At 40.1% G+C, this 25,921-nt stretch overlaps 1 protein-coding gene across 1 annotated transcript in view; it reads left to right on the top strand.

Annotated features, from left to right (window-relative positions):
• EXOC4 (exocyst complex component 4) overlaps positions 1–25,921 on the top strand; it is a 1,163,948-nt gene that overhangs the window by 153,576 nt on the left and 984,451 nt on the right. Inside the window, exon 6 of the mRNA XM_053716390.1 lies at positions 15,325–15,568. Coding sequence (XP_053572365.1) covers positions 15,325–15,568 — 244 coding nt within the window. The remainder of the gene's footprint in view (positions 1–15,324; positions 15,569–25,921) is intronic.

The following is a 25,921-nucleotide window of genomic DNA, read 5'->3' as shown; positions in this document are numbered from 1 at the left end:
ACCCACATAGAGGCAGTTATCTATTTGTGCTATGTGGAACACCTGCTCTTTACTGATCTCAGCACGCAGCGATTTTCGTTTATTACAGTCTCTGCGGTATCCGCAATAAACAAACATTTACTGCAGTGCTTTCACATAATGTTTACCGGTTACTCAAGCTCTTTACCTTCAGCTAACAAACGGAATAACTTACCAATACTGACCTCCTAAAAAATTAGTTTCCTCGGTTTGGATATTTAAAGTGATATGAAGCCCAAAAATATTCTTTCATAATCTAGATAGAGCATACAATTTAAACAACTATCTATTTTGTTAATAGCGCTGCGGAATCTGTTGGCGCTCTATAAATAACCGATAATAATAAATTTACTTCTATTCTCTAATTTGAGTTGTCCTTTTGGTATCCTTTGTTGAAAAGCATACCCAAGTAGGCTCGAGTTGGAAGCTAGCAGCTGATTGGTGGCTGCACATATATGCATCTTGTCATTAACAGTTTTGTTAATCTAACTCCCAGTAGTGCTCCTTCAATAAAGGATACCATGAGAATGAAGCTAAATTGATTATAGAAGTAAATGGGAAAGTTGCTTAAAATGGTATTTTCTATGTGCATCATAAAATAAAAATGTTGAGTTTAATTTCTCTTTAAGTAACGTTTGGATAATAAGACATCTTTGTGTATCATGAGGATTTTTGATATATGTAATTTAGTAATAAATCTAACGCTTTACATTTTAATAGGAACTACAGTAAAAATAAAATACTTCTGAATGTAATTTCTCCTACATAGGTGTGTCCGGTCCACGGCTTCATCCTTACTTGTGGGAATATTCTCTTCCCTAACAGGAAATGGCAAAGAGGCACACAGCAAAAGCTGTCCATATAGCCCCTCCTCTGGCCCCGCCCCCAGTCATTATCTTTGCCGCTCTGAACAAGTAGCATCTCCACGGGGATGGTAAAGAGTTTGTGGTGTTTAGTTGTAGTTTTTATTTCTTCTATCAAGAGTTTATTTTAAAATAGTGCCGGTTTGTACTATTTACTCTACAACAGAAAGTGATGAAGATTTCTGTTAAAGAGAAATATGATTTTAGCACAAGTAACTAGAATCCATTGCTGTTACCACACAGGACTGTTGAGCCAGAGAACTTCAGTTGGGGGTAACAGTTTGCAGACTCATCTGCTCCAGGTATGACCAGTCTATTTTCTAACAACACATGATAATGCTAGAAGACTGTCAGTTTTTCCCTCAGGGGACCGGTAAGCCATTTTCTTAGACTGAGTAACAGATTACAGGCTTATTTTTTTGGGCTTTTGTACTGGTAGACACTGTTATGGGCCAAATCGATTCACTTATATCACATTTTTGTGGCATTTCAAATGTTTTGTGAACAAAAATACACTTTGGGGAACGTTTTAATTATTCCTGGCATTGGTTTAGACGCCTAATCTAGTCAGGAAGGCCCCTTCACTCTAGTATGCAGAGGGAGGAGGCCTCATTTTCGTGCCTCAGTTGCACAGTTAATTTCAAAGGCAGTGCATGCAGTTTCATGTGAGAGGGTCCTGTGGATAAGAATCAGACTCCGGAAGGCTTATTTCAGTGGTGAATAACCCCTAAGGAAGGTAAAAGCTGCAGCAAAGGCTGTAGCAGGGACTGTAGTGTGTAACACCGGCTAAATTAAACAATTAGCTCCGGTTTGCTTATTTAAGGGTCTAGAGACTTCATATTTGGTGTGCAATACTTTCAAAGCATTAAGACACTGGGGTATAAATTTTATAAAGATCGGATATTGCCTTCATAGTTTTTTGAACATTCAGAAATAAAGTGTGTCATTTTATTATTTAAAGAGACAGTAACGGTTTTCTTTAAAATCGTTTTTATTGCATTAATAGCCTGCCTAAATCTGCCTAACATGTCTGTGCCATCAGATAGCTTATGTTCTGTGTGTTTAAAGACCAAGGTGGTCCCCCCTTTAAGTGTATGTGATAATTGTGCCATGGCGTCCAAACAAAGTAAGGACAATACTGTCACATTTAATAAAATTGCCCAAGATGATTCTTCTAATGAAGGTAGTGGGGATAGTTCATCATCCTCTCCTTCTGTGTCTACACCAGTTTTGCCCGCGCAGGCGATACCTAGTACATCTAGCGCAGTGTTTTTCAACCAGTGTGCCGTGGCACACTAGTGTGCCATGAGAGATCCTCAGGTGTGCCACGGCAGACTGACAACAGTGTGACATATTTTTTAAACTTTGCTTGTTTTTTACTCCCAGTGCAGGGGTAGTTTGTAGGAGGCATGGCATAACAGCACAATACATACAGTATGTGTGTGTTTGTGTGTATGTGTATATATATATATGCTGTATTAGGCTACAATGTGTGATTTTTTTTAAATTTTGGGATGGTGGTGTGCCACAGGATTTTTTAATGTAAAAAAGTGTGCCACGGCAAAAAAAAGGTTAAAAATCACTGATCTAGCGAGCCAATGCTTGTTACTATGCAGCAATTAACAGCAGTAGTGGATAATTCTATAGCAAATCTTTTATCCAAACTGCCAGCATTTCAGAGAAAGCGTGATTGTTCAGTTTTAAATACAGAAAAGGATGAACAAGTAGACGCTGACGATACCTTATCTGTTTTACCCTCACATCAATCGGAATTGGCAGTGAGGGAGGGGCTGTCTGATGGAGAAATTTCTGACTCAGGAAAAATTTCTCAACAGGCAGAACCTGATATAGTTGCGTTTAAATTTAAGCTAGAACATCTCCGCACCCTGCTTAAGGAGGTACTAGCTACTCTGGATGATTGTGATTCTTTGATAATCCCAGAGAAGTTGTGCAAATTAGACAAATTCTTAGAGGTCCCAGTGCACGCTGATGCTTTTCCGATACCCAAGAGGGTAGCGGACATAGTGAATAAAGAGTGGGAGAAGCCAGGTATACCGTTCGTCCCACCTCCTATATTTAAGAAAATGTTCCCCATTGTAGACCCCAGAAGGGACGCCTAGCAGACGGTCCCTAAGGTAGAGGGGGCAGTTTCAACGTTAGCAAAGCGCACAACTATTCCTATAGAGGACAGTTGCGCTTTCAAAGATCCTATGGATAAAAAAATTGGAAGGATTGCTTAAAAAGATTTTTGTTCAGCAAGGTCTCCTTCTTCAACCAATTACGTGCATTATTACTGTCACCTCAGCTGCGTCTTTTTGGTTCGAGGAACTAGAAAGCTCGCTCCAGAATTCACGCACTTAAGTTAGCTAATTCCTTTATTTTGGATGCCGCTTTTCAAATAACGAAATTAGCGGCGAAAAACTCAGGTTTTGCTATAGTGGCGCCCAGGGCGCTTTGGCTAAAATCCTGGTCGGCAGATGTGTCGTCCAAGACTAAATTACTTAATATTCCTTTCAAAGGTAAGACCCTTTTTGGGCCGGAATTGAAGGAGATTATTTCAGACATCACTGGGGGAAAGGGCCATACCCTCCCACAAGATAGGCCCTTCAAGGCTAAGAACAAGTCTAATTTTCGTTCCTTTCGCAATTTCAGGAACGGACCGGCTTCTAACTCTGCAACCTCTAGACAAGAGGGCAATGCTACCCAAACCTGCATGGAAACCTGTGCAAGGCTGGAACAAGGTTAAACAGGCCAAGAAGCCTGCTGCTGCTACCAAGACAGCATGAAGGGGTAGCCCCCGATCCGGGACCGGATCTAGTAGGGGGCAGATTATCTCTCTTTGCTCAGGCTTGGGCAAGAGATGTTCCGGATCCCTGGGCACTAGAAATAGTCTCCCAGGGATATCTTCTAGAGTTCAAGGAACTTCCTCCAAGGGGAAGGTTCCACATGTCTCGCTTATCTTCAGACCAGATAAAGAAACAGGCATTCTTACATTGCGTAGGAGACCTATTAAAGATGGGAGTGATAAACCCAGTTCCAACTGCGGAACGAGGTCTAGGTTTTTACTCGAACCTGTTTGTAGTTCCCAAAAAAGAGGGAACTTTCAGGCCAATTCTGGATTTAAAAATTCTAAACAAATTCCTCAGAGTTCCATCATTCAAAATGGAAACCATTCGGACAATATTACCAACAATCCAGGAGGGTCAATATATGACTACCATGGACTTAAAGGATGCGTACCTGCATATTCCGATCCACAAAGATCACCATCAGTTCCTAAGGTTCGCCTTTCTGGACAAACATTACCAGTTCGTGGCTCTTCCATTCGGTTTAGCCACTGCTCCCAGAATTTTCACAAAGGTACTAGGGTCCCTTCTAGCGGTTCTAAGACCGAGGGGCATTTCTGTAGCACCTTACCTAGACGACATCCTAATTCAAGCGTCGTCCCTTTCAAAGGCAAAGGCTCATACAGACATTGTTTTAGCCTTTCTCAGGTCTCACGGGTGGAAGGTGAACATAGAAAAGAGTTCCCTGTCCCCGTCCACAAGGGTTCCTTTTCTAGGAACAATATTAGATTCCGTAGAAATGAAGATTTTTCTGACAGAGGTCAGAAAGTTAAAGCTTCAAAACGCTTGTCAAGTTCTTCAATCTATTCCTCCACCTTCCATAGCTCAGTGCATGGAAGTAATCGGACTAATGGTTGCAGCAATGGACGTGGTTCCTTTTGCTCGAATTAATTTAAGACCTTTGCAACTGTGCATGCTCAAACAGTGGAATGGGGATTATGCGGATTTGTCTCCCCAAATTCAAGTAGACCAGGTAACCAGGGATTCGCTCCTCTGGTGGTTAACTCAGGATCACCTGTCTCAGGGAATGTGTTTCCGCAGACCGGAGTGGGTCATTGTTACGACCGACGCCAGCCTCTTGGGCTGGGGCGCGGTCTGGGACTCTCGGAAAGCTCAGGGCCTATGGTCTCGGGAAGAGTCTCTTCTCCCGATAAACATTCTGGAACTGAGAGCGATATTCAATGCGCTCCTGGCTTGGCCTCAACTAGCGAAGGCCAGGTTCATAAGATTTCAGTCGGACAACATGACGACTGTAGCGTACATCAATCATCAGGGGGGAACAAAGAGTTCCTTAGCGATGAGAGAGGTCTCCAAGATTATCGAATGGGCGGAGGATCACTCCTGCCACCTATCTGCAATTCACATCCCAGGAGTAGACAACTGGGAAGCGGATTATCCGAGTCGTCAGACTTTCCATCCGGGGGAGTGGGAACTTCACCCGGAGGTCTTTGCCCAGTTAACCCAACTATGGGGCATTCCGGAGATGGATCTGATGGCGTCAGAACTTCAAGGTTCCCCGCTACGGGTCCAGATCCAGGGATCCAAAGGCGACACTGGTGGATGCATTAGTGGCGCCCTGGTCGTTCAATCTGGCTTATGTGTTTCCACCGTTTTCTCTCCTTCCCAGGCTTGTAGCCAGGATCAAACAGGAGAAGGCTTTGGTGATTCTTATAGCTCCTGTATGGCCACGCAGGACTTGGTATGCAGACCTGGTGAATATGTCATCGGTTCCACCATGGAAGCTACCTTTGAGGCAGGATCTTCTAATACAAGGTCCATTCAGACATCCAAACCTAGTCTCTCTGCAACTGACTGCTTGGAAATTGAACGCTTGATTCTATCTAAGCGAGGGTTTTCAGATTCGGTTATAGATACTCTGGTCCAAGCCAGAAAACCGGTGACTAGAAAAATTTACCATAAAATATGGTTAAAGTATATCCGTTGGTGCGATTCCAAAGGATTTTCTTGGAGTAAAATCAAAATTCCTAGATTACTTTCCTTTCTCCAAGAGGGTTTGGATAAAGGTTTGTCAGCTAGTTCTTTAAAAGGACAGATATCTGCTCTGTCTGTTTTGTTACACAAACGACTGGCAGCTGTGCCAGATGTACAGGTTTTTGTACAGGCGTTAGTTAGAATCAAGCCTGTCCACAGACCTATGACTCCTCCATGGAGTCTAAACTTAGTTCTTTCAGTTCTTCAAGGGGTTCCGTTTGAACCCTTACATTCCATAGATATTAAGTTACTATTTTGGAAAGTTTTGTTTTTGGTTGCTATTTCTTCTGCTAGAAGAGTTTCTGAATTATCTGCTTTGCAGTGTTCTTCTCCCTATCTGGTGTTCCATACAGATAAGGTAGTTTTACGTACCAAGTCTGGTTTTCTTCCAAAAGTGGTTTCCAACAGGAATATTAACCAGGAGATAGTTGTTCCTTCCCTGTGTCCGAATCCAGTTTCAAAGAAGGAACGTTTGTTACACAACATAGATGTGGTTCGTGCTTTAAAATTCTACTTAGACGCAACTAAGGATTTCAGACAGACTTCATCCTTGTTTGTCGTTTATTCTGGTAAGAGGAGAGGGCAGAAAGCTACTGCTACCTCTCTTTTCCTTTTGGCTGAAAAGCATCATCCGATTGACTTATGAGACTGCCGGACGGCAGCCTCCTGAACGAATTACAGCTCACTCTACTAGGGCTGTGGCTTCCACATGGGCCTTCAAGAACGAGGCTTCTGTTGATCAGATCTGTAAGGCAGCGACTTGGTCTTCACTGCACACTTTTACAAAATTTTACAAATTCAATACTTTTGCTTCTTCGGAGGCTGTTTTTGGGAGAAAGGTTTTGCAAGCCGTGGTGCCTTCCGTTTAGGTTGCCTGACTTGTTCCCTCCCTTCATCCGTGTCCTAAAGCTTTGGTATTGGTTCCCACAAGTAAGGATGAAGCCGTGGACCGGACACACCTATGTAGGAGAAAACAGAATTTATATCTTACCTGATAAATTCCTTTCTCCTATGGTGTGTCCGGTCCACGGCCCGCCCTGGCTTTTTTGTCAGGCTTAAATTTTTTTTATCTCTATACACTACAGTCACCACGGCACCCTATAGTTTCTCCTTTTTCTCCTAACCGTCGGTTGAATGACTGGGGGGCGGGGCCAGAGGAGGGGCTATATAGACAGCTTTTGCTGTGTGCCTCTTTGCCATTTCCTGTTAGGGAAGAGAATATTCCCACAAGTAAGGATGAAGCCGTGGACCGGACACACCGTAGGAGAAAGGAATTTATCAGGTAAGGTATAAATTCTGTTTTTGTTTTCCCCACATACGATTGAAAGATGTCACTCCTCAAAATACAGTAACTCGTGTGATCTTCATAGCAAGGACTAATTTTCTACTGTGATTTTGCACTGATCCATCAGTATAAAGAGCATTTTGTATTGGCAAAACTGTGATATGTACATGACCAGTGCAATACTGTTATCAGTTTAGAACACACAGAAAAAACTTGATACACATTCCGGTGATCACTGTTTCTTGGACTTGTGAGTGAGCACTCATGTTAAAACATTACTTTTATTAAAAGTAATTAAAGGGACAGGAAACCCCAATTTTTTATTTCATGATTTGGATAGAACATTCGATTTTTAAACAACTTTCCAATTTACTTATTTTATCAAATTTACCCTACTCCTTCAGAAAAAAAATTGAGGGAGAGAAGGAGCACTACACTACAGAAAAGGGGGATATTAGAGATGGGGTGTAATTTAATGAGGAGGTGGGAAAAACACTACACTAAAGAAAATAGCTATAAACTAGGTACTGGCAGCTGTCTGATGGTGGAGATCATTGGGAAGGGGGGAGGGTTAGAGAGCTGTTTGGGAGGGATCAGGGAGTGGAAAGAAAAGGGGGTATCCTACACTGCAGAAAATAAAAAATAAATAAAATGTATAATTTATTTTAAAAAAGAAGCCCTAAAACTTCATACTTGTCTGCCAGTACCTAAAATGGTGGTGAGGAATGTGAATGGAAGAGCTGTTTGGGGGTATCAGGTGGGAGGGTAATTCCCTACATTGCAATACTATTACCCATACCAGCTAACTAACTAACCCCTTCACTGCCGGGAATAATAGAAGTGTGGTGCGCAGCTGCATTTAGCGGCCTTCTAATTATTAAAAAAGCAATGGCATAGCCAATCATGTCTACTATTTCAGAACATAGGGGATCCCAGAGAAGCTTTTATAACCATTTGTGCCATAATTGCACAAGCAGTATGTAAATAATTTCAATGAGAAACCCAAAGTTTGTGAAAAAGTTAACAATTTGTTTTATATGATTGCATTTGGCAGTGAAATGGTGGCATGAAATATACCAAAATGGGCCTAGATCAATACCTTGGGCTATCTACTTAAAAGCAATATATAGTTTTGATTGGTAAATAAAAACAACAAGGCTCTCTTTTTGTTTAACCCCTTCACCCAATACTACTTTGGCTATCGTACCTCACCACGTATATATATATGTCATTGCTTCAGGATGCTCCATATGAGGCAGATACCTGATCGTTACACATAGTGTCACCGTCTGTAACGATCTTCTGCTGGTGCCGACGGGAGGCGGGTGGGCAGCCTGCCAGGGGAGGCGGGAGGGAAGGAGTGGGAGAGCCCTACACTACGGAAAAAAATTGTAAAGGGACAGTAAGGAATGGGGCAGCAACGCTACAGAAAAGGGTATTTGGGGGTGTGGGAACCCCCATAAGTAAAGATCGCGGGTGGCAGGGACACTACGCTACAGAAATATGTTTAAATAAAAAAATAAATATATATATATATGTGTATATATATATATATATGTATGTATATATATATATATATATATATATATATATATATATATATATATATATATATATATATATATATATATATATATACAGTATATATATATATTTTTTAAATAGATATATATATTTTAAATAGATCAGTTTATAGGTACTGGCAGACAGCTGCCAGTACCCTAAGATGGCGTCTAAAAGTTAGAGGGGGCGGTTTAGAGAGCTGTTTGGGGGGCGGGTCAGGGCAGTTGGGGATATGGGGGGATCCTACACTACACTGTTTGAGGCAACAGCAAATTTACACTGTTATACAGGCTGTACACTCACTACTTTACATTGTAGCAAAGTGTAATTTCTTCAGTGTTGTCACATGAAAAGATATAATAAAATATTTACAAAAATGTGAGGGGTGTACTGACGTTTGTGGGATACTGCATGTATATACAGCAAACCTTTATACGTACAGAAAGAGAAGCGCACTCTCAGGAACGAGTACTATTTCTTTCATGTAATTAGCAAGAGTCCATGAGCTAGTGACGTATGGGATATACATTCCTACCAGGAGGGGCAAAGTTTCCCAAACCTCAAAATGCCTATAAATACACCCCTCACCACACCCACAATTCAGTTTTACAAACTTTGCCTCCGATGGAGGTGGTGAAGTAAGTTTGTGCTAGATTCTACGTTGATATGCGCTCCGCAGCAAGTTGGAGCCCGGTTTTCCTCTCAGCGTGCAGTGAATGTCAGAGGGATGTGAGGAGAGTATTGCCTATTTGAATGCAGTGATCTCCTTCTAAGGGGTCTATTTCATAGGTTCTCTGTTATCGGTCGTAGAGATTCATCTCTTACCTCCCTTTTCAGATCGACGATATACTCTTATATATACCATTACCTCTGCTGATTCTCGTTTCAGTACTGGTTTGGCTATCTGCTATATGTAGATGAGTGTCCTGGGGTAAGTAAGTCTTATTTTCTGTGACACTCCAAGCTATGGTTGGGCACTTTGTTTATAAAGTTCTAAATATATGTATTCAAACATTTATTTGCCTTGACTCAGAATGTTCAACTTTCCTTATTTTCAGACAGTCAGTTTCATATTTGGGATAATGCATTTTGATTTGACCATTTTTTCTTACCTTAAAATTTGACTTTTTCCCTGTGGGCTGTTAGGCTCGCGGGGGCTGAAAATGCTTCATTTTATTGCGTCATTCTTGGCGCGGACTTTTTTGGCGCAAAAATTCTATTTCCGTTTCCGGCGTCATACGTGTCGCCGGAAGTTGCGTCATTCTTTGACGTTATTTCGCGCCAAAAATGTCGGCGTTCCGGATGTGGCGTCATTTTTGGCGCCAAAAAGCATTTAGGCGCCAAATAATGTGGGCGTCTTATTTGGCGCGAAAAAATATGGGCGTCGCTTTTGTCTCCACATTATTTAAGTCTCATTTTTTATTGCTTCTGGTTGCTAGAAGCTTGTTCTTTGGCATTCTTTCCCATTCCTGAAACTGTCATTTAAGGAATTTGATCAATTTTGCTTTATATGTTGTTTTTTCTCTTACATATTGCAAGATGTCTCACGTTGCATCTGAGCCAGAAGATACTACAGGAAAATCGCTGTCAAGTGCTGAATCTACCAAAGCTAAGTGTATCTGCTGTAAACTTTTGGTAGCTATTTCTCCAGCTGTTGTTTGTATTGATTGTCATGACAAACTTGTTAAAGCAGATAATATTTCCTTTAGTAAAGTACCATTGCCTGTTGCAGTTCCCTCAACATCTAAGGTGCAGAATGTTCCTGATAATATAAGAGATTTTGTTTCTGAATCCATAAAGAAGGCTATGTCTGTTATTTCTCCTTCTAGTAAACGTAAAAAATCTTTTAAAACTTCTCTCCCTACAGATGAATTTTTAAATGAACATCATCATTCTGATTCTGATGACTCCTCTGGTTCAGAGGATTCTGTCTCTGAGGTTGATGCTGATAAATCTTCATATTTATTTAAAATGGAATTTATTCGTTCTTTACTTAAAGAAGTTCTAATTGCTTTAGAAATAGAGGATTCTAGTCCTCTTGATACTAATTCTAAACGTTTAGATAAGGTATTTAAAGCTCCTGTGGTTATTCCAGAAGTTTTTCCTGTTCCTAATGCTATTTCTGCAGTAATTTCCAAAGAATGGGATAAATTGGGTAATTCATTTACTCCTTCTAAACGTTTTAAGCATTTATATCCTGTGCCGTCTGACAGATTAGAATTTTGGGACAAAATCCCTAAAGTTGATGGGGCTATTTCTACCCTTGCTAAACGTACTACTATTCCTACGTCAGATGGTACTTCGTTTAAGGATCCTCTAGATAGGAAAATTGAGTCCTTTTTAAGAAAAGCTTATCTGTGTTCAGGTAATCTTCTTAGACCTGCTATATCTTTGGCTGATGTTGCTGCAGCTTCAACTTTTTGGTTGGAAACTTTAGCGCAACAAGTAACACATCGTGATTCTCATGACATTATTATTCTTCTTCAGCATGCTAATAATTTTATCTGTGATGCCATTTTTGATATTATCAGAGTTGATGTCAGGTTTATGTCTCTAGCTATTTTAGCTAGAAGAGCTTTATGGCTTAAAACTTGGAATGCTGATATGGCTTCTAAATCAACTTTACTTTCTATTTCTTTCCAGGGTAACAAATTATTTGGTTCTCAGTTGGATTCCATCATTTCAACTGTTACTGGTGGGAAAGGAACTTTTTTACCACAGGATAAAAAATCTAAAGGTAAAAGTAGAGCTAATAATCGTTTTCGTTCCTTTCGTTTCAACAAAGAACAAAAGCCTGATCCTTCATCCTCAGGAGCAGTTTCAGTTTGGAAACCATCTCCAGTCTGGAATAAATCCAAGCCAGCTAGAAAGGCAAAGCCTGCTTCTAAGTCCACATGAAGGTGCGGCCCTCATTCCAGCTCAGCTGGTAGGGGGCAGGTTACGTTTTTTCAAGGAAATTTGGATCAATTCTGTTCACAATCTTTGGATTCAGAACATTGTTTCAGAAGGGTACAGAATTGGTTTCAAGATAAGACCTCCTGCAAAGAGATTTTTTCTTTCCCGTGTCCCAGTAAATCCAGTAAAAGCTCAAGCATTTCTGAAATGTGTTTCAGATCTAGAGTTGACTGGAGTAATTATGCCGGTTCCAGTTCAGGAACAGGGGATGGGGTTTTATTCAAATCTCTTCATTGTACCAAAGAAGGAGAATTCCTTCAGACCAGTTCTGGATCTAAAAATATTGAATCGTTATGTAAGGATACCAACGTTCAAAATGGTAACTATAAGGACTATCTTGCCTTTTGTTCTGCAAGGGAATTATATGTCCACAATAGATTTACAGGATGCATATCTGCATATTCCGATTCATCCAGATCATTTTCAGTTCCTGAGATTCTCTTTTCTGGACAAGCATTACCAGTTTGTGGCTCTGCCGTTTGGCCTAGCTACAGCTCCAAGAATTTTTACAAAGGTTCTCGGTGCCCTTCTGTCTGTAATCAGAGAACAGGGTATTGTGGTATTTCCTTATTTGGACGATATCTTGGTACTTGCTCAGTCTTTACATTTAGCAGAATCTCATACGAATCGACTTGTGTTGTTTCTTCAAGATCATGGTTGGAGGATCAATTTACCAAAAAGTTCTTTGATTCCTCAGACAAGGGTAACCTTTCTGGGTTTCCAGATGGATTCAGTGTCCATGACTCTGTCTTTAACAGACAAGAGACGTCTAAAATTGATTGCAGCTTGTCGAAACCTTCAGTCACAATCATTCCCTTCGGTAGCCTTATGCATGGAAATTCTAGGTCTTATGACTGCTGCATCGGACGCGATCCCCTTTGCTCGTTTTCACATGCGACCTCTTCAGCTCTGTATGCTGAAGCAATGGTGCAAGGATTACACGAAGATATCTCAAACAATATCTTTAAAACCGATTGTTCGGCACTCTCTAACATGGTGGACAGATCACCATCGTTTAATTCAGGGGGCTTCTTTTGTGCTTTCGACCTGGACTGTAATTTCAACAGATGCAAGTCTCACGGGTTGGGGAGCTGTGTGGGGATCTCTGACGGCACAGGGAGTTTGGGAATCTCAGGAGGTGAGATTACCTATCAATATCTTGGAACTCCGTGCAATTTTCAGAGCTCTTCAGTTTTGGCCTCTTCTGAAGAGAGAATCGTTCATTTGTTTTCAGACAGACAATGTCACAACTGTGGCATACATCAATCATCAAGGAGGGACTCACAGTCCTCTGGCTATGAAAGAAGTATCTCGAATTTTGGTTTGGGCGGAATCCAGCTCCTGTCTAATCTCTGCGGTTCATATCCCAGGTGTAGACAATTGGGAAGCGGATTATCTAAGTCGCCAAATGTTGCATCCGGGTGAATGGTCTCTTCACCCAGAGGTATTTCTTCAGATTGTTCAAATGTGGGAACTTCCAGAAATAGATCTGATGGCGTCCCATCTAAACAAGAAACTTCCCAGGTATCTGTCCAGATCCCGGGATCCTCAGGCGGAGGCAGTGGATGCATTATCACTTCCTTGGAAGTATCATCCTGCCTATATCTTTCCGCCTCTAGTTCTTCTTCCAAGAGTGATCTCCAAGATTCTGAAGGAATGCTCGTTTGTTCTGCTGGTAGCTCCAGCATGGCCTCACAGGTTTTGGTATGCGGATCTTGTCCGGATGGCCTCTTGCCAACCGTGGACTCTTCCGTTAAGACCAGACCTTCTATCACAAGGTCCTTTTTTCCATCAGGATCTGAAATCCTTAAATTTAAAGGTATGGAGATTGAACGCTTGATTCTTGGTCAAAGAGGTTTCTCTGACTCCGTGATTAATACTATGTTACAGGCTCGTAAATCTGTATCTCGAGAGATATATTATAGAGTCTGGAAGACTTATATTTCTTGGTGTCTTTCTCATCATTTTTCTTGGCATTCTTTTAGAATACCGAGAATTTTTCAGTTTCTTCAGGATGGTTTAGATAAGGGTTTGTCCGCAAGTTCTTTGAAAGGACAAATCTCTGCTCTTTCTGTTCTTTTTCACAGAAAGATTGCTATTCTTCCTGATATTCATTGTTTTGTACAAGCTTTGGTTCGTATAAAACCTGTCATTAAGTCAATTTCTCCTCCTTGGAGTTTGAATTTGGTTCTGGGAGCTCTTCAAGCTCCTCCGTTTGAACCTATGCATTCATTGGACATTAAATTACTTTCTTGGAAAGTTTTGTTCCTTTTGGCCATCTCTTCTGCTAGAAGAGTTTCTGAATTATCTGCTCTTTCTTGTGAGTCTCCTTTTCTGATTTTTCATCAGGATAAGGCGGTGTTGCGAACTTCTTTTGAATTTTTACCTAAGGTTGTGAATTCCAACAACATTAGTAGAGAAATTGTGGTTCCTTCATTATGTCCTAATCCTAAGAATTCTAAGGAGAAATCGTTGCATTCTTTGGATGTTGTTAGAGCTTTGAAATATTATGTTGAAGCTACGAAATCTTTCCGTAAGACTTCTAGTCTATTTGTTATCTTTTCCGGTTCTAGGAAAGGCCAGAAAGCTTCTGCCATTTCTTTGGCATCTTGGTTGAAATCTTTAATTCATCTTGCCTATGTTGAGTCGGGTAAAATTCCGCCTCAGAGAATTACAGCTCATTCTACTAGGTCAGTATCTACTTCCTGGGCGTTTAGGAATGAAGCTTCGGTTGACCAGATCTGCAAAGCAGCAACTTGGTCCTCTTTGCATACTTTTACTAAATTCTACCATTTTGATGTATTTTCTTCTTCTGAAGCAGTTTTTGGTAGAAAAGTACTTCAGGCAGCGGTTTCAGTTTGAATCTTCTGCTTATGTTTTTCGTTAAACTTTATTTTGGGTGTGGATTATTTTCAGCAGGAATTGTCTGTCTTTATTTTATCCCTCCCTCTCTAGTGACTCTTGTGTGGAAAGATCCACATCTTGGGTAGTCATTATCCCATACGTCACTAGCTCATGGACTCTTGCTAATTACATGAAAGAAAACATAATTTATGTAAGAACTTACCTGATAAATTCATTTCTTTCATATTAGCAAGAGTCCATGAGGCCCGCCCTTTTTTGTGGTGGTTATGATTTTGTATAAAGCACAATTATTCCAATTCCTTATTTTATATGCTTTCGCACTTTTTTATCACCCCACTTCTTGGCTATTCATTAAACTGAATTGTGGGTGTGGTGAGGGGTGTATTTATAGGCATTTTGAGGTTTGGGAAACTTTGCCCCTCCTGGTAGGAATGTATATCCCATACGTCACTAGCTCATGGACTCTTGCTAATATGAAAGAAATGAATTTATCAGGTAAGTTCTTACATAAATTATGTTTTTGTTAGCTTGTTCTATGGCGATTTACCACCTCACATTGTGCTTTTCACAGGGTGATACACTTCAGGAAAGTTCTCCTTTGTGAAAAGCACAATTGGGTTAAAGGAGACTGCTCCTAGGTGGTAACTCATCATGGAACAAGCTACTGAGCCGTTATTCGTTCCTGGTAGAGCGCTTCTTTTTCTGTACGCATTTAAATATAGTTTATACTAGATTCATTTAAGATCCACACTTACAAATGTGGTCAGCTCATTTCTTTGAGAATAAGGGCCACTAATTTAGATTTTTTTTTAAACTTTGTTGAGTTTTTGAACTAGTATTTTCCAGTCTGACCATATGGTAGCGCTATAGATACCAAAAAGCCTAGTGTGAAGCTTATTTTGTAACTGAGCTCTGTACATTTTCCCTTTTTTTCTAGTTAAGGAGTTGTGTCTTCAGGAGATTAAGGAGGACCTGGACTCTGATCCCGAGGAGAACAGTTTAGTCTTTATGGGAATCCTGATTAAGGGTCTGGCTAAGCTAAAAAAAATCCCGGAGACAATCAAGGCCATAAAAGAGCGTTTAGAGCAGGAGCTAAAGCAGATTGTCAAGAGATCTACTACACAGGTGGCCGACAACGGCTACCAGAGAGGAGAAAACCTGAGCCAAGAAAACCAACCAAGGTGAGAAAGGTGTTTGCTTATTGTATGCGCTTTATCACTCGCTTCCTAAAGGGACATGAAATATTTATAAAGACAAATCTGTTACTCGGCATTTAAGTTGCCTAAACCAGATATTTAGCAGGTTACAGCATTTGCGTTGTGGCCTCTCTATGGAGTGTGAATTAAGCTAAATTTTTACACAGTGGCGAGAAGCGTTTTAAACTCGGTTACATATGTGTCCCTAATTGGCCTCTGTAGAGGTGATATGATAAGAATTTCACTAACAAAATGACTGTAGCTATTTTTTTGTCAAATTCAGTAATAATTCTGGTTCCTCTAAATAAGGCAAGGAGTGGGTCTAGTTTGGTCCTTGAAAAACAATTGCAGCAAACACAATGTTACTCTAGCTGAAAAATGTTCAATAGTACCTGCAAGTCCGTATATTTCGCCAGTTTATAATGCTGTCAGTCAAATGCCAGTCATTTGTAATATATATTTTGTTATGACGATTTTATATTTTATCCAATCATATGCGTATCCAGCTGGCAGACATAAGTGTATGGGAGCACTGTTTTGTGCATACGTTTGTTGCCAATACATTTGGATCCACGTTTGCCTCTTGGGCTTTCTCAGTTTGCGTTCTTGATACAGTAGCGCATGCGCATTCTCTTCAAAGGGGAGTCCCAAAGACGTTGCACTAATCAGAGGTTAGGTGCTGATTCACTGCTCGCTACTTTTGTTTTTACTTCACCTTCAACAAGTAAACAGTGGAAATTATTTAAACACAGCGCATGCACATTAGTATATTAGCTATCAGGAGCACGCAACATCTATGACGTATAGAAAGGGTATGACATCAGTAGGATGAAGGACTAGGAGCATAAGGCGGCAGAGGGAAGATTTTAAAATGATGGAGTGGTTAGTGTATTTTATATATAATTTTCATGAAAATTATTTATTACTTTAAATAATATATATAGCAGTTGTGCTTGTTAAAGTATGCTAAATGCTAAAAACCTATGCAAGTTCTATATTGTTTACCATCACTTTAACACTTTTGCAGAGCAGTGCTGTGCTGTGTAAGAAGCGCTAGACTGTAACTTCAGTGACCCTTTTACATTTGGTATCTCCCTGGTCGTCAGGATAAAATGCGCGATTTCATGACCATACAGTTTTATTATAAATCACTTACTTACATCTAAAGGAACCAAATTGCACGTCATAGTGTAATACTTGGTGCCCATGCTTTAGTGAGACGGGGTCTATATATATATATATATATATATATTTTTTATTAATATTCTCAGTTTTTGTTGTGTTTTTTTATATTGCTATCTAGATCCCAATAAGCTTGCATACAAATTTGATCTAAGTTTATGAAGCCCATATAGTAGTGCAGAATATACTCTAATTGGCACCACAATGTTGTTCCTTTTGTGCAGAGACCAATTAGGGCAATAGGCAGTCAATCATTTTGTGAAACATTGCAGTGTAAAATGTCTGGAGTCTGCACTTCCACTTTCAACAGGAATTGGAAATTCCACAATTTTCAGAATGAATTACAGGAAAAGGGGACAGAATTCAAAGATATATTGATGTTTTTCTACTACAAATACATATTTCTCTTGTTAAGTGTATCCAGTCCACGGATCATCCATTACTTATGGAATATATTCTCCTTCCCAACAGGAAGCTGCAAGAGTCCACCCACAGCAAAGCTGCTATATAGCTCCTCCCCTAACTGCCATATTCAGTCATTCTCTTGCAAGCCTCAACATAGATAGGAGGTCGTGAGAGTCTGTGGTGCTTTCTACTTAGTTTATTCTTCAATCAAAAGTTTGTTATTTTTAAATGGCACCGGAGTGTGCTGTTTATCTCATGCAGTATTTGGAAGAAGAATCTGCCTGCGTTTTTCTATGATCTTAGCAGACGTAACTAAGATCCATTTGCTGTTCTCACACATTCTGAGGAGTGAGGTACTTCAGAGGGGGAATGGCGTGCAGGTTTTCCTGCAGATAAGGTATGTGCAGTAAAATATTTTTCTAGGAATGGAATTGACTAAGAAAATACTGCTGATACCGAAGTAATGTAAGTAAAGCCTTAAATGCAGCGATAGCGACTGGTATCAGGCTTATTAATAGAGATACATACTCTTATAAAAATGTGTTTTAAAACGTTTGCTGGCATGTTTAATCGTTTTTTAACATATGTTTGGTGATAAAACTTATTGGGGCCTAAGTTTTTTCCACATGGCTGGCTTAAATTTTGCATAGAAACAGTTAACTGAAGCTTCCCACTGTTGGCTGTGGCAGTTTGTTGTGTCTGTTTTTAAAAACGTCTATGTCATTTTTTTGATCTGTTTTTTGCATTAAGGGGTTAATCATCCATTTGCAAGTGGGTGCAATGCTCTGTTACCTTATTACATGTACTGTAAAAATTTCGTTTGTTTTACTGCCTTTTTTTCACTGTTTTTCAAATTTTGACAAAATTTGTTTCTCTTAAAGGCACAGTAACGTTTTATATATTTGCTTGTTAACTTGATTTAAAGTGTTTTCCAAGCTTACTAGTCTCATTATTAGTCTGTTCTAACATGTCTAACATAGAGGAAGCTCTGTGTTCATTATGTTTTAAAGCCATGGTGGAACCCCAACTTAGAATGTGTACCAGATGTACTGATTTCATGTTAAACAATAAAGATCATTTTTTGTCTTTAAAAACATTATCACCAGAGGATTCTGTCGTGGGGGTAGTTATGCCGACTAACTCTCCCCACATGTCAGACCCTTCGACTCCCGCTTCAGGGACTCACGCTCAAATGGCGCCAAGTACATCAAGGGCGCCCATAGCGTTTATTTTACAAGACATGGCAAAGGTGGTGAATAATATTCTGGCAGCAGTATTAGTCAGACTACCTGAAATTAAAGGAAAGCAGTTAGCTCTGGGGGTAGATACAGAGCATACAGACGCTTTAAGAACCATGTATGATACTACCTCACAATATGCTTAGTCTGTGGGTGATTTTTTTTTGACTCAGGGAAGATGATTTAACCTGATTCTGATATTTCTACATTTAAAATTTATGCTTGAGAACCTCCACTTGTTGCTCAGGGAGGCTTTGGCTGCTCTGAATGAATGTGTACAATCGCAGGGCCAGAGAAATTGTGTAGACTGGATAAATAATATGCAGTGCCGGTGTGTACTGATGTTTTTTCCAATACCTAAAGAGGTTTACTAAAATTTTTTTTAATAAGGAATGGGATAGACCAGGTGTGCCGTTCTCTTCCCCTCCTATTTTTTAGAAGAATGTTTTCTAATAGTTACCACCACACGGGACTTCTGGCAGACAGTTCCTAAGGTGGAGAGAAGAGTTTCTACTCTAGCTAAGCGTACCACTACCTCTGATGAGGACAGTTGTGCTTTTTAGATCCAATGGATAAAAAATGTTTATTCAACAGGGTTTTAGCCTGCAGCCCCTTGCATACATTGCTTCTGTCACTGCTGCTGCGGCGTTCTGGGTTGAGTCTCTTGATGAGGCTTTACAGTTAAGCGACTCCATTGGATGAATATATTTGACAAGCTTATGCTAGCCAATTCCTTTGTTTTCTGATGCCTTGTTCATTTGACTAGACTAACGGCTAAGAATTCTGTTTTTTACTATACTGGCGCGCAGAGCGCTATGGCTTATATCATGGTCAGCTGTCGTGACTTTAATAAATAAGCTACTTAACTTCCCTTCAAGGGGCAGACCCTATTCGGGCCTGGTTTGAAGGAGATTATTGCTTATATCACTGGAGGAAAAGGTCATGCCCTTCCTCAGGATAGGTCCAAATCAAGGGCCAAAAAAAAAAAAAAAGTCTAATTTTCGTGCCTTTTAAAAATTTCAGGGCAGGTGTGGCATCCTCTTCCTCTAAGGCAAAACAAGAGGGAATTTTTGCTCAGTCCAAGGCGGTCTGGAGACAATCGGACCTGGAACAAAGATAAGCAGGCCAAGGAGCCTGCTGCTGCCTCTAAGGCAGCATGAAGGAACGGACCCCTATCCGGTAACGGATCCTATAGGGGGAAGACTTTCATTCTTCGCCCAGGCGTGGGCAAGAGATGCCCAGGATCCCTAGGCATTGGAATTTATATCCCAGAGATATCTTCTGGATTTCAAAGCTTCCCCCCCCCCAAAAAAGGGGAGATTTCGCCTTTCACAATTATCTGCAAACCAGATAAAGAAGGAGGCATTCTTACATTGTGTACGAGATCCATCCAGTTCCAAGAGAGGAACAGGGACAGAGTTTTTACTCAAATCTGTTTGTGGTTCCCAAGGAGAGGGAACCTTCAGACCTATTTTGGATCTAAAGATCTTAAACAAATTCCTCAGAATTCCGTCATTTAAGATGGAAACTATTCGTACCATCTTAACTATGATCCAGGAGAGTCAATAGAGGACTACAATGGATTTGAAGGATGCTTATCCTCACATTGTGATGCATAAAGATCACCATCGTTTTTCAGGTTTGCCTTTCTAGACAGGCATTACCAGTTTGTAGCTCTTTCCTTTGGGATATCTACAGCCCCAAGAATCTTTATGGAGGTTCTGGGGTCGCTTTGGCGGTCCTTAGACCGCGGGGCATAGAAGTGGCCCCTTATTTAGACGACATCCTGATACAGGCGTCAAACATCCAAATTGCCCAGTCTCATACGGACGTAGTACTGGCATTTCTGAGATCACATGGGTGGAAAGTGAACAAGGAAAGAGTTCTCTATCCCCAATCTCAAGGGTTTCCCTCCTAGGGACTCTGATAGATTCTGTAGAAATGAAAATTTACCTGACGGAGTCCAGGTTGTCAAAGTTTCTAAATTTCTGCCGTGTTTTTTCATCCCATCCGCGCCCTTCGGTGGCTCAGTACATGAATGAAATCGGCTTAATGGTAGCGGCAAGGGACATAGTACCGTTTGCACGTCTACATTTCAGACCGCTGCAACTATGCAGCTCAGTCAGAGGAACGGGGATTACACAGATTTGTCCCCCTGTTAAACCTGGACCAAGAGACCAGAGATTCTCTTCTCTGGTGACTATGTCGGGTCCATCTGTCCAAGGGTATGACCTTCCGCAGGTCAGATGGGACAATTGTTACAATAGATGCCAGCCTTTTAGGTTGGGATGCAGTCTGGAACTCCCTGAAGGCTCAGGGATAGTGGACTTAGGAGGAGACCCTCCTTTTAATAAATATTCTGGAACTGGGAGTGATATTCCATGCTCTTCAGACTTGGCCTCAGTTAGCAACTCTGAGGTACATCATACTCAGTCGGACAATATACACAACTGTGGCTTACATCAGCCATCAAGGGGGAACAGAAGTTCCCTAGCGATGTTAGAAGTCTTACAATAATTCACTGGACAGAGACTCACTCTTGTCTATCAGCTTTCCATATCCCAGGTGTTGAGAACTGGGAGGTGGATTTTCTAAGTCATCAGACTTTTCTTCCGGGGGAGTGGGATTTCCTCCGGAGGTCAAGACCAAGCAGGAGAGGGCTTTGGTGTTTTTGACAGCGCCTGCGTAGCCACGCATGACCTGGTATGCAGATCTGGTGGACATGTCATCCTTTCCATCACGGTCTCTGCTTCTGAGACAGGTCCCTCTACCTCAGGGTCCTTTCAACCATCTAAATAGAATCAATCTGAGATGGACTGCCTGGAGACTGAACGCTTGATGTTATCAAAGCATGGCTTCTCCGAGTCAGTCATTGATACCTTAATACAGACATGAAAGCCTGTCTCTAGGAAAATTGAACATAGATATGGTGTAAATATCTGATTGTTATGAATCCAAGGGTTACTCATGGAGTAAAGTCTGGATTCCCAGGATATTATCTTTTCTCCAAGATGTTTTTGAGAAAAGGGTTGTCAGCTAATTCCTTAAAAGGGGACAGATTTTTACTCTGTCTATTTTTTTGCACAAGCGTCTGGCAGGTATTCTAGACGTTCAGGCATTTGGTCAGGCTTTGGTTAGATCCAAGCCTGTGTTTAAAACTGTTGCTCCGCCATGGAGCTTAAACCTGATTCTTAAGGTTCTTCAAGAAGTTCCGTTTGAACCTTTTTTGTTCCATAGATATCAATCTTTATCTTGGAAAGTTCCTTTTAGGTAGCTAATTCCTCGACTCGTAGAGTCTCCAAGTTATCTGTGTTACAATGTGATTCTCCTTATCTGGTCCTTCGTACGGATAAGGTAGTCCTGCGTACCAACCTGGGTTTTTTCCTAAGGTGGTATCTAACAAGTACATCACTCAAGAGATAGTTGTTCCATGCTTGTATCCTAATCCTTCCTCAAAGAAGGAACGTCTATTACACAATATTGGACGTGGTTTGTGCTTTAAAGTTTTACTTACAAGCTACTACAGTTTTCATCAAACGTTCACCTTGTTTGTTGTCTATTCTGGACAGAGGAGAGGTCAAAAGACTTCAGCAGCCTCTCTGTCTTTTTGGTTAAAAAGCATAATTCATTTAGCTTATGAGACTGCTGGACAGCAGCCTCCTGAAGGGATTACAGCTCATTCTACTAGAGCTGTGGTTTTCACTTGGGCCTTTTTTTAAATGTGGCTTCTGTTGAACAGATTTACAAGACGGAGTCTTGGTCTGCGCTTCATACTTTTCAAATTTAACAAATTTGATACCTTGCTTCTTCTGAGGCTATTTTTGGGAGAAAGGGTTTTTTACAGGCAGTGGTAACTTCCGTTTAAGTACCTGCCTTGTCCCTCCCATCATCCGTGTACTTTAGCTTTGGTATTGGTATTCCATAAGTAATGGATGATCCGTGGACTGGATACACTTAACAAGAGAAAACATAATTTATGCTTACCTGATAAATTTATTTCTCTTGTAGTGTATCCAGTCCACGGCCCGCCCTGTCACTTTAAGGCAGGTAATTTTTTCATTTTAAACTACAGTCACCACTGCACCCTATGGTTTTTCCTTTCTCTGCATGTTTTCGGTCGAATGACTGAATATGGCAGTTAGGGGAGGAGCTATATAGCAGCTTTGCTGTGGGTGGACTCTTGCAGCTTCCTGTTGGGAAGGAGAATATATTCGATAAGTAATGGATGATCCGTGGACTGGATACACTACAAGAGAAATACATTTATCAGGTAAGCATAAATTATGTTTTTATAGTACAATCTCAAATGCATGCCCAGTTCACACATGTTTCTACAATGATAACTTTATGGTTTATTATATATATATATATGCATGCCATTTCATTATTTTTAGATACTAGGGAACATTTTTTTATGTATACGGAAGGTGTGGATATTCAAAGAATAAGTGAATAATTAGAATCTATAGAATTTTTAAGAAATATTTTTTAGTATAGTATGAATCAGTAGCAAAGCAAGTGTCTGTCCAGGCAAGGACCCAGCGACTGAGAAGTGACTATAGTAACACTTTGAGAAAGCCGTGAGAACGGCGAAACATGTTAGGGTACTGGTGAGGAGTCAGGGAGCTCCTGTGTATGTTAGGGCTTGCTCTATCTAGGATTATTTAGCCCTAGTTCATAATTATCGGATACCTCAGATGGTATCCTTGATCAGTTGAGGATTACTTTTGGGTATCTATATGACAACACAAGCTGGATTGTACTTGCGGTCACTAAGTTAACCGTACATGGGGAGCGTACTACTTATCCCTATTATCTGACATACTGATATGCTATGACTCAATGATACTAAAATGGTATAAAAATAACCATACACCTTAAGGGTAATTGAAGGGACAATATTAGAACCTGTTAATACGCTGACTCACATCAATCTGGGTCTGGCGGTTAACCAGCTAAACTAAGCATTAACCCCTGGCGTACGTGCAGCTATCATTTGAATAAAAAATTCAGCTGCCTCAACTTTGCAGTCAAACAAAGTATTTAAGAGAACTCTCAATGCTGTAGTGTTACTGCTACTTTAAATCTATAGTAAATCGTAAACACACAAGTTACATTAAAACAATACGAATCGACTAGGTTTATATACAGCGAGTATGTTATTGGGATCTTCATATGTTTGTGTTTAAATTTGATTAGAACTGCATAGTGGAAGACAATCTAGTTCACAAACCAACACTATATCCTTAGGAGTTAAACTTATGCTTATGCAGGTCCTGCAAAATCTATCTTTACCATATTCACTCAACAACTCAGGATTGTATTAACCCTGCATAGCATTCACAAGTTGTGGAAACACCTTTGGTATAGAACTATATGCATGTGCCAGACCGCTATGAATTAACAGGTGTTCAAGTAATTACATAGAAATACTTGGTAACAGGGATACTATCCAGCAATTTGCAAATATTCTTAATATACAGTTATCAGTATTTTCATAACCATCCTACGGCCAAGTAACGTTGGCATATCTAAGTATGCACCAACACACTACAATGTAATACCCAAGTACACAGCCAACATTCTAATCACTATTACCTTTGAGGATACCTCAGTATGTCCAACATATATACTGATCTTTAAATACTTTTTTAGAATGAACTAATCTTATTGATATCAGTTACCTGTACCAATAGTCCACAGACTCTCACAATCCACGAGGTTCATAAGTGTTACTACTGCCTACTCAGTGCAGCTTATATGTGACTTGGATCAACTATACTTAGAGATCCATTTAGGTTCACATATAATATATATGCATTTGAACTTCTGGAACCACAATTTTTGACAGATAGGTACTATATCACCCTAGTGTGAGCAACTGTTTTTAAGTTGCACATCCCTTAATTTTAAAACTCCTATTTTTATGTGTTCCTAATAAAAGTTATGTTTTATTTAGACCTGAGACCTTGAGTTTTCTTTTGTTGATCATTTCTAAGTTTGAATATTATCTAAATCCTATGCCTATAATGAGTGCTACAAGTGTATTCTAGAATGGGACTCTTCCCATTTTTCTTTTGTGTCTAATTATTGATTTAATACACAGCACCACTGACCCCAGTTGTAATTTAGCATACAAGCTATTTAATACCATGAGGGTACAGTCATAGTGCATCACATCACACGGTAGTGCCATTGAACCCCCCTTTTTCTCTATTAATGCACAGCATTTTACTATGCATGATTCTAGATGAGAACAGTATGTGAAAAAAGCATTATATCATGTAGCTATGAATCGCCATGTAGATAGTCTAAAGATGCCGAATGAGGAAATCTGTTAGCCGACCGTTTAGTTAAATGCTGATCTTTTATAAAAGTTACCAATATTTAACAATCAAATACCCATATAGCTTTGTTGTATCATCATTAATTATTTATGGTTAATGAATAGAACTGCACTATTGAAAATTTTGAATTGTATTTACTCTCTTTTAATCTGATAACGACCCAGATTAAAAGCTTATACATAGTCATTTTGATAGTAAGAGCATAAGAAGGTGAGCATATCAGAAGGGTCCCAAAATGTAGGCGGCAGGATTAGACGTGATCCTTATGATTTTATAGCACTACTGTAAGATACGTAAATTGTGTCATTTCCAAAACTCTGAAGAATTCCTCTTAATTCTGTTTCTTGTTATAGCAGAGATTTTTTTTATTTTATTTAATTTTTGTCTTTAAGCACACTCACAATTTATACTGAAACATAAAATTGCAATAGATGGGTTTTCAGAGCAAGTTGTACGCCGAGTGATTTGGTTTCAGGGCTACTAGTCACATCCAATCAGGTCACCTGTTTCAGCCTGGAATTTTGAGGAACAAAGCCTGAGGCCAGCTGTCAGTCAACGAGCTGTACAATTCAGTGTTCTGCATCCTACGGTCACTGTCAACACAGATGTCTGTTCATAAAAATGGCTACAAATCCTTCTGACTTTTTGATCCTAATTGTTACTTTGTGTAGACGGACACCAAGTGGTAACGTGTTACTCTTGGTTTATGAGTTATGAAACTCTAACGACACATGAGGGTCATGTATTTAGCTAGTAATAAAGGAAATTAAACGTTTTCCTTTCTCCTGGGAAAACATTGTTAGCCATAGGCGTCTTATAATTTAATTCCACACACGAACATGTTAGCAGTATGGAGAAGAATTAATTAAAATAATCATAAATTTATTTCTAAGGTGTTTATAGTCCACCGAAATCCTTACTTGTGGGAATTCACATCCTGGCCACCAGGAGGAGGAAAAGACACCCCACACAATAAACTTTGAAGTATCCCTACTACTTCCCTCTCTCCCAGTAGTTCTTTGTCTCGTCAAGGAGATGGCAAGGATAGAGGTGTTAAGGATTATTTTTTGATCTATAAAATAATTTTCCCTCAAATGGATAGTTTCCTGCAAGAGAGGGACTTAGGTGGAGTACTGGCTGTGCAATGTAAATCTTCTCTCTGGAGT

Source organism: Bombina bombina, chromosome 6 (assembly GCF_027579735.1).
Source record: "Bombina bombina isolate aBomBom1 chromosome 6, aBomBom1.pri, whole genome shotgun sequence".
Classification (NCBI taxonomy): Eukaryota; Metazoa; Chordata; class Amphibia; order Anura; family Bombinatoridae; genus Bombina; species Bombina bombina.
Note: the sequence above shows the minus strand (reverse complement) of the source record. Positions and strands in the feature narration are given on the sequence as shown.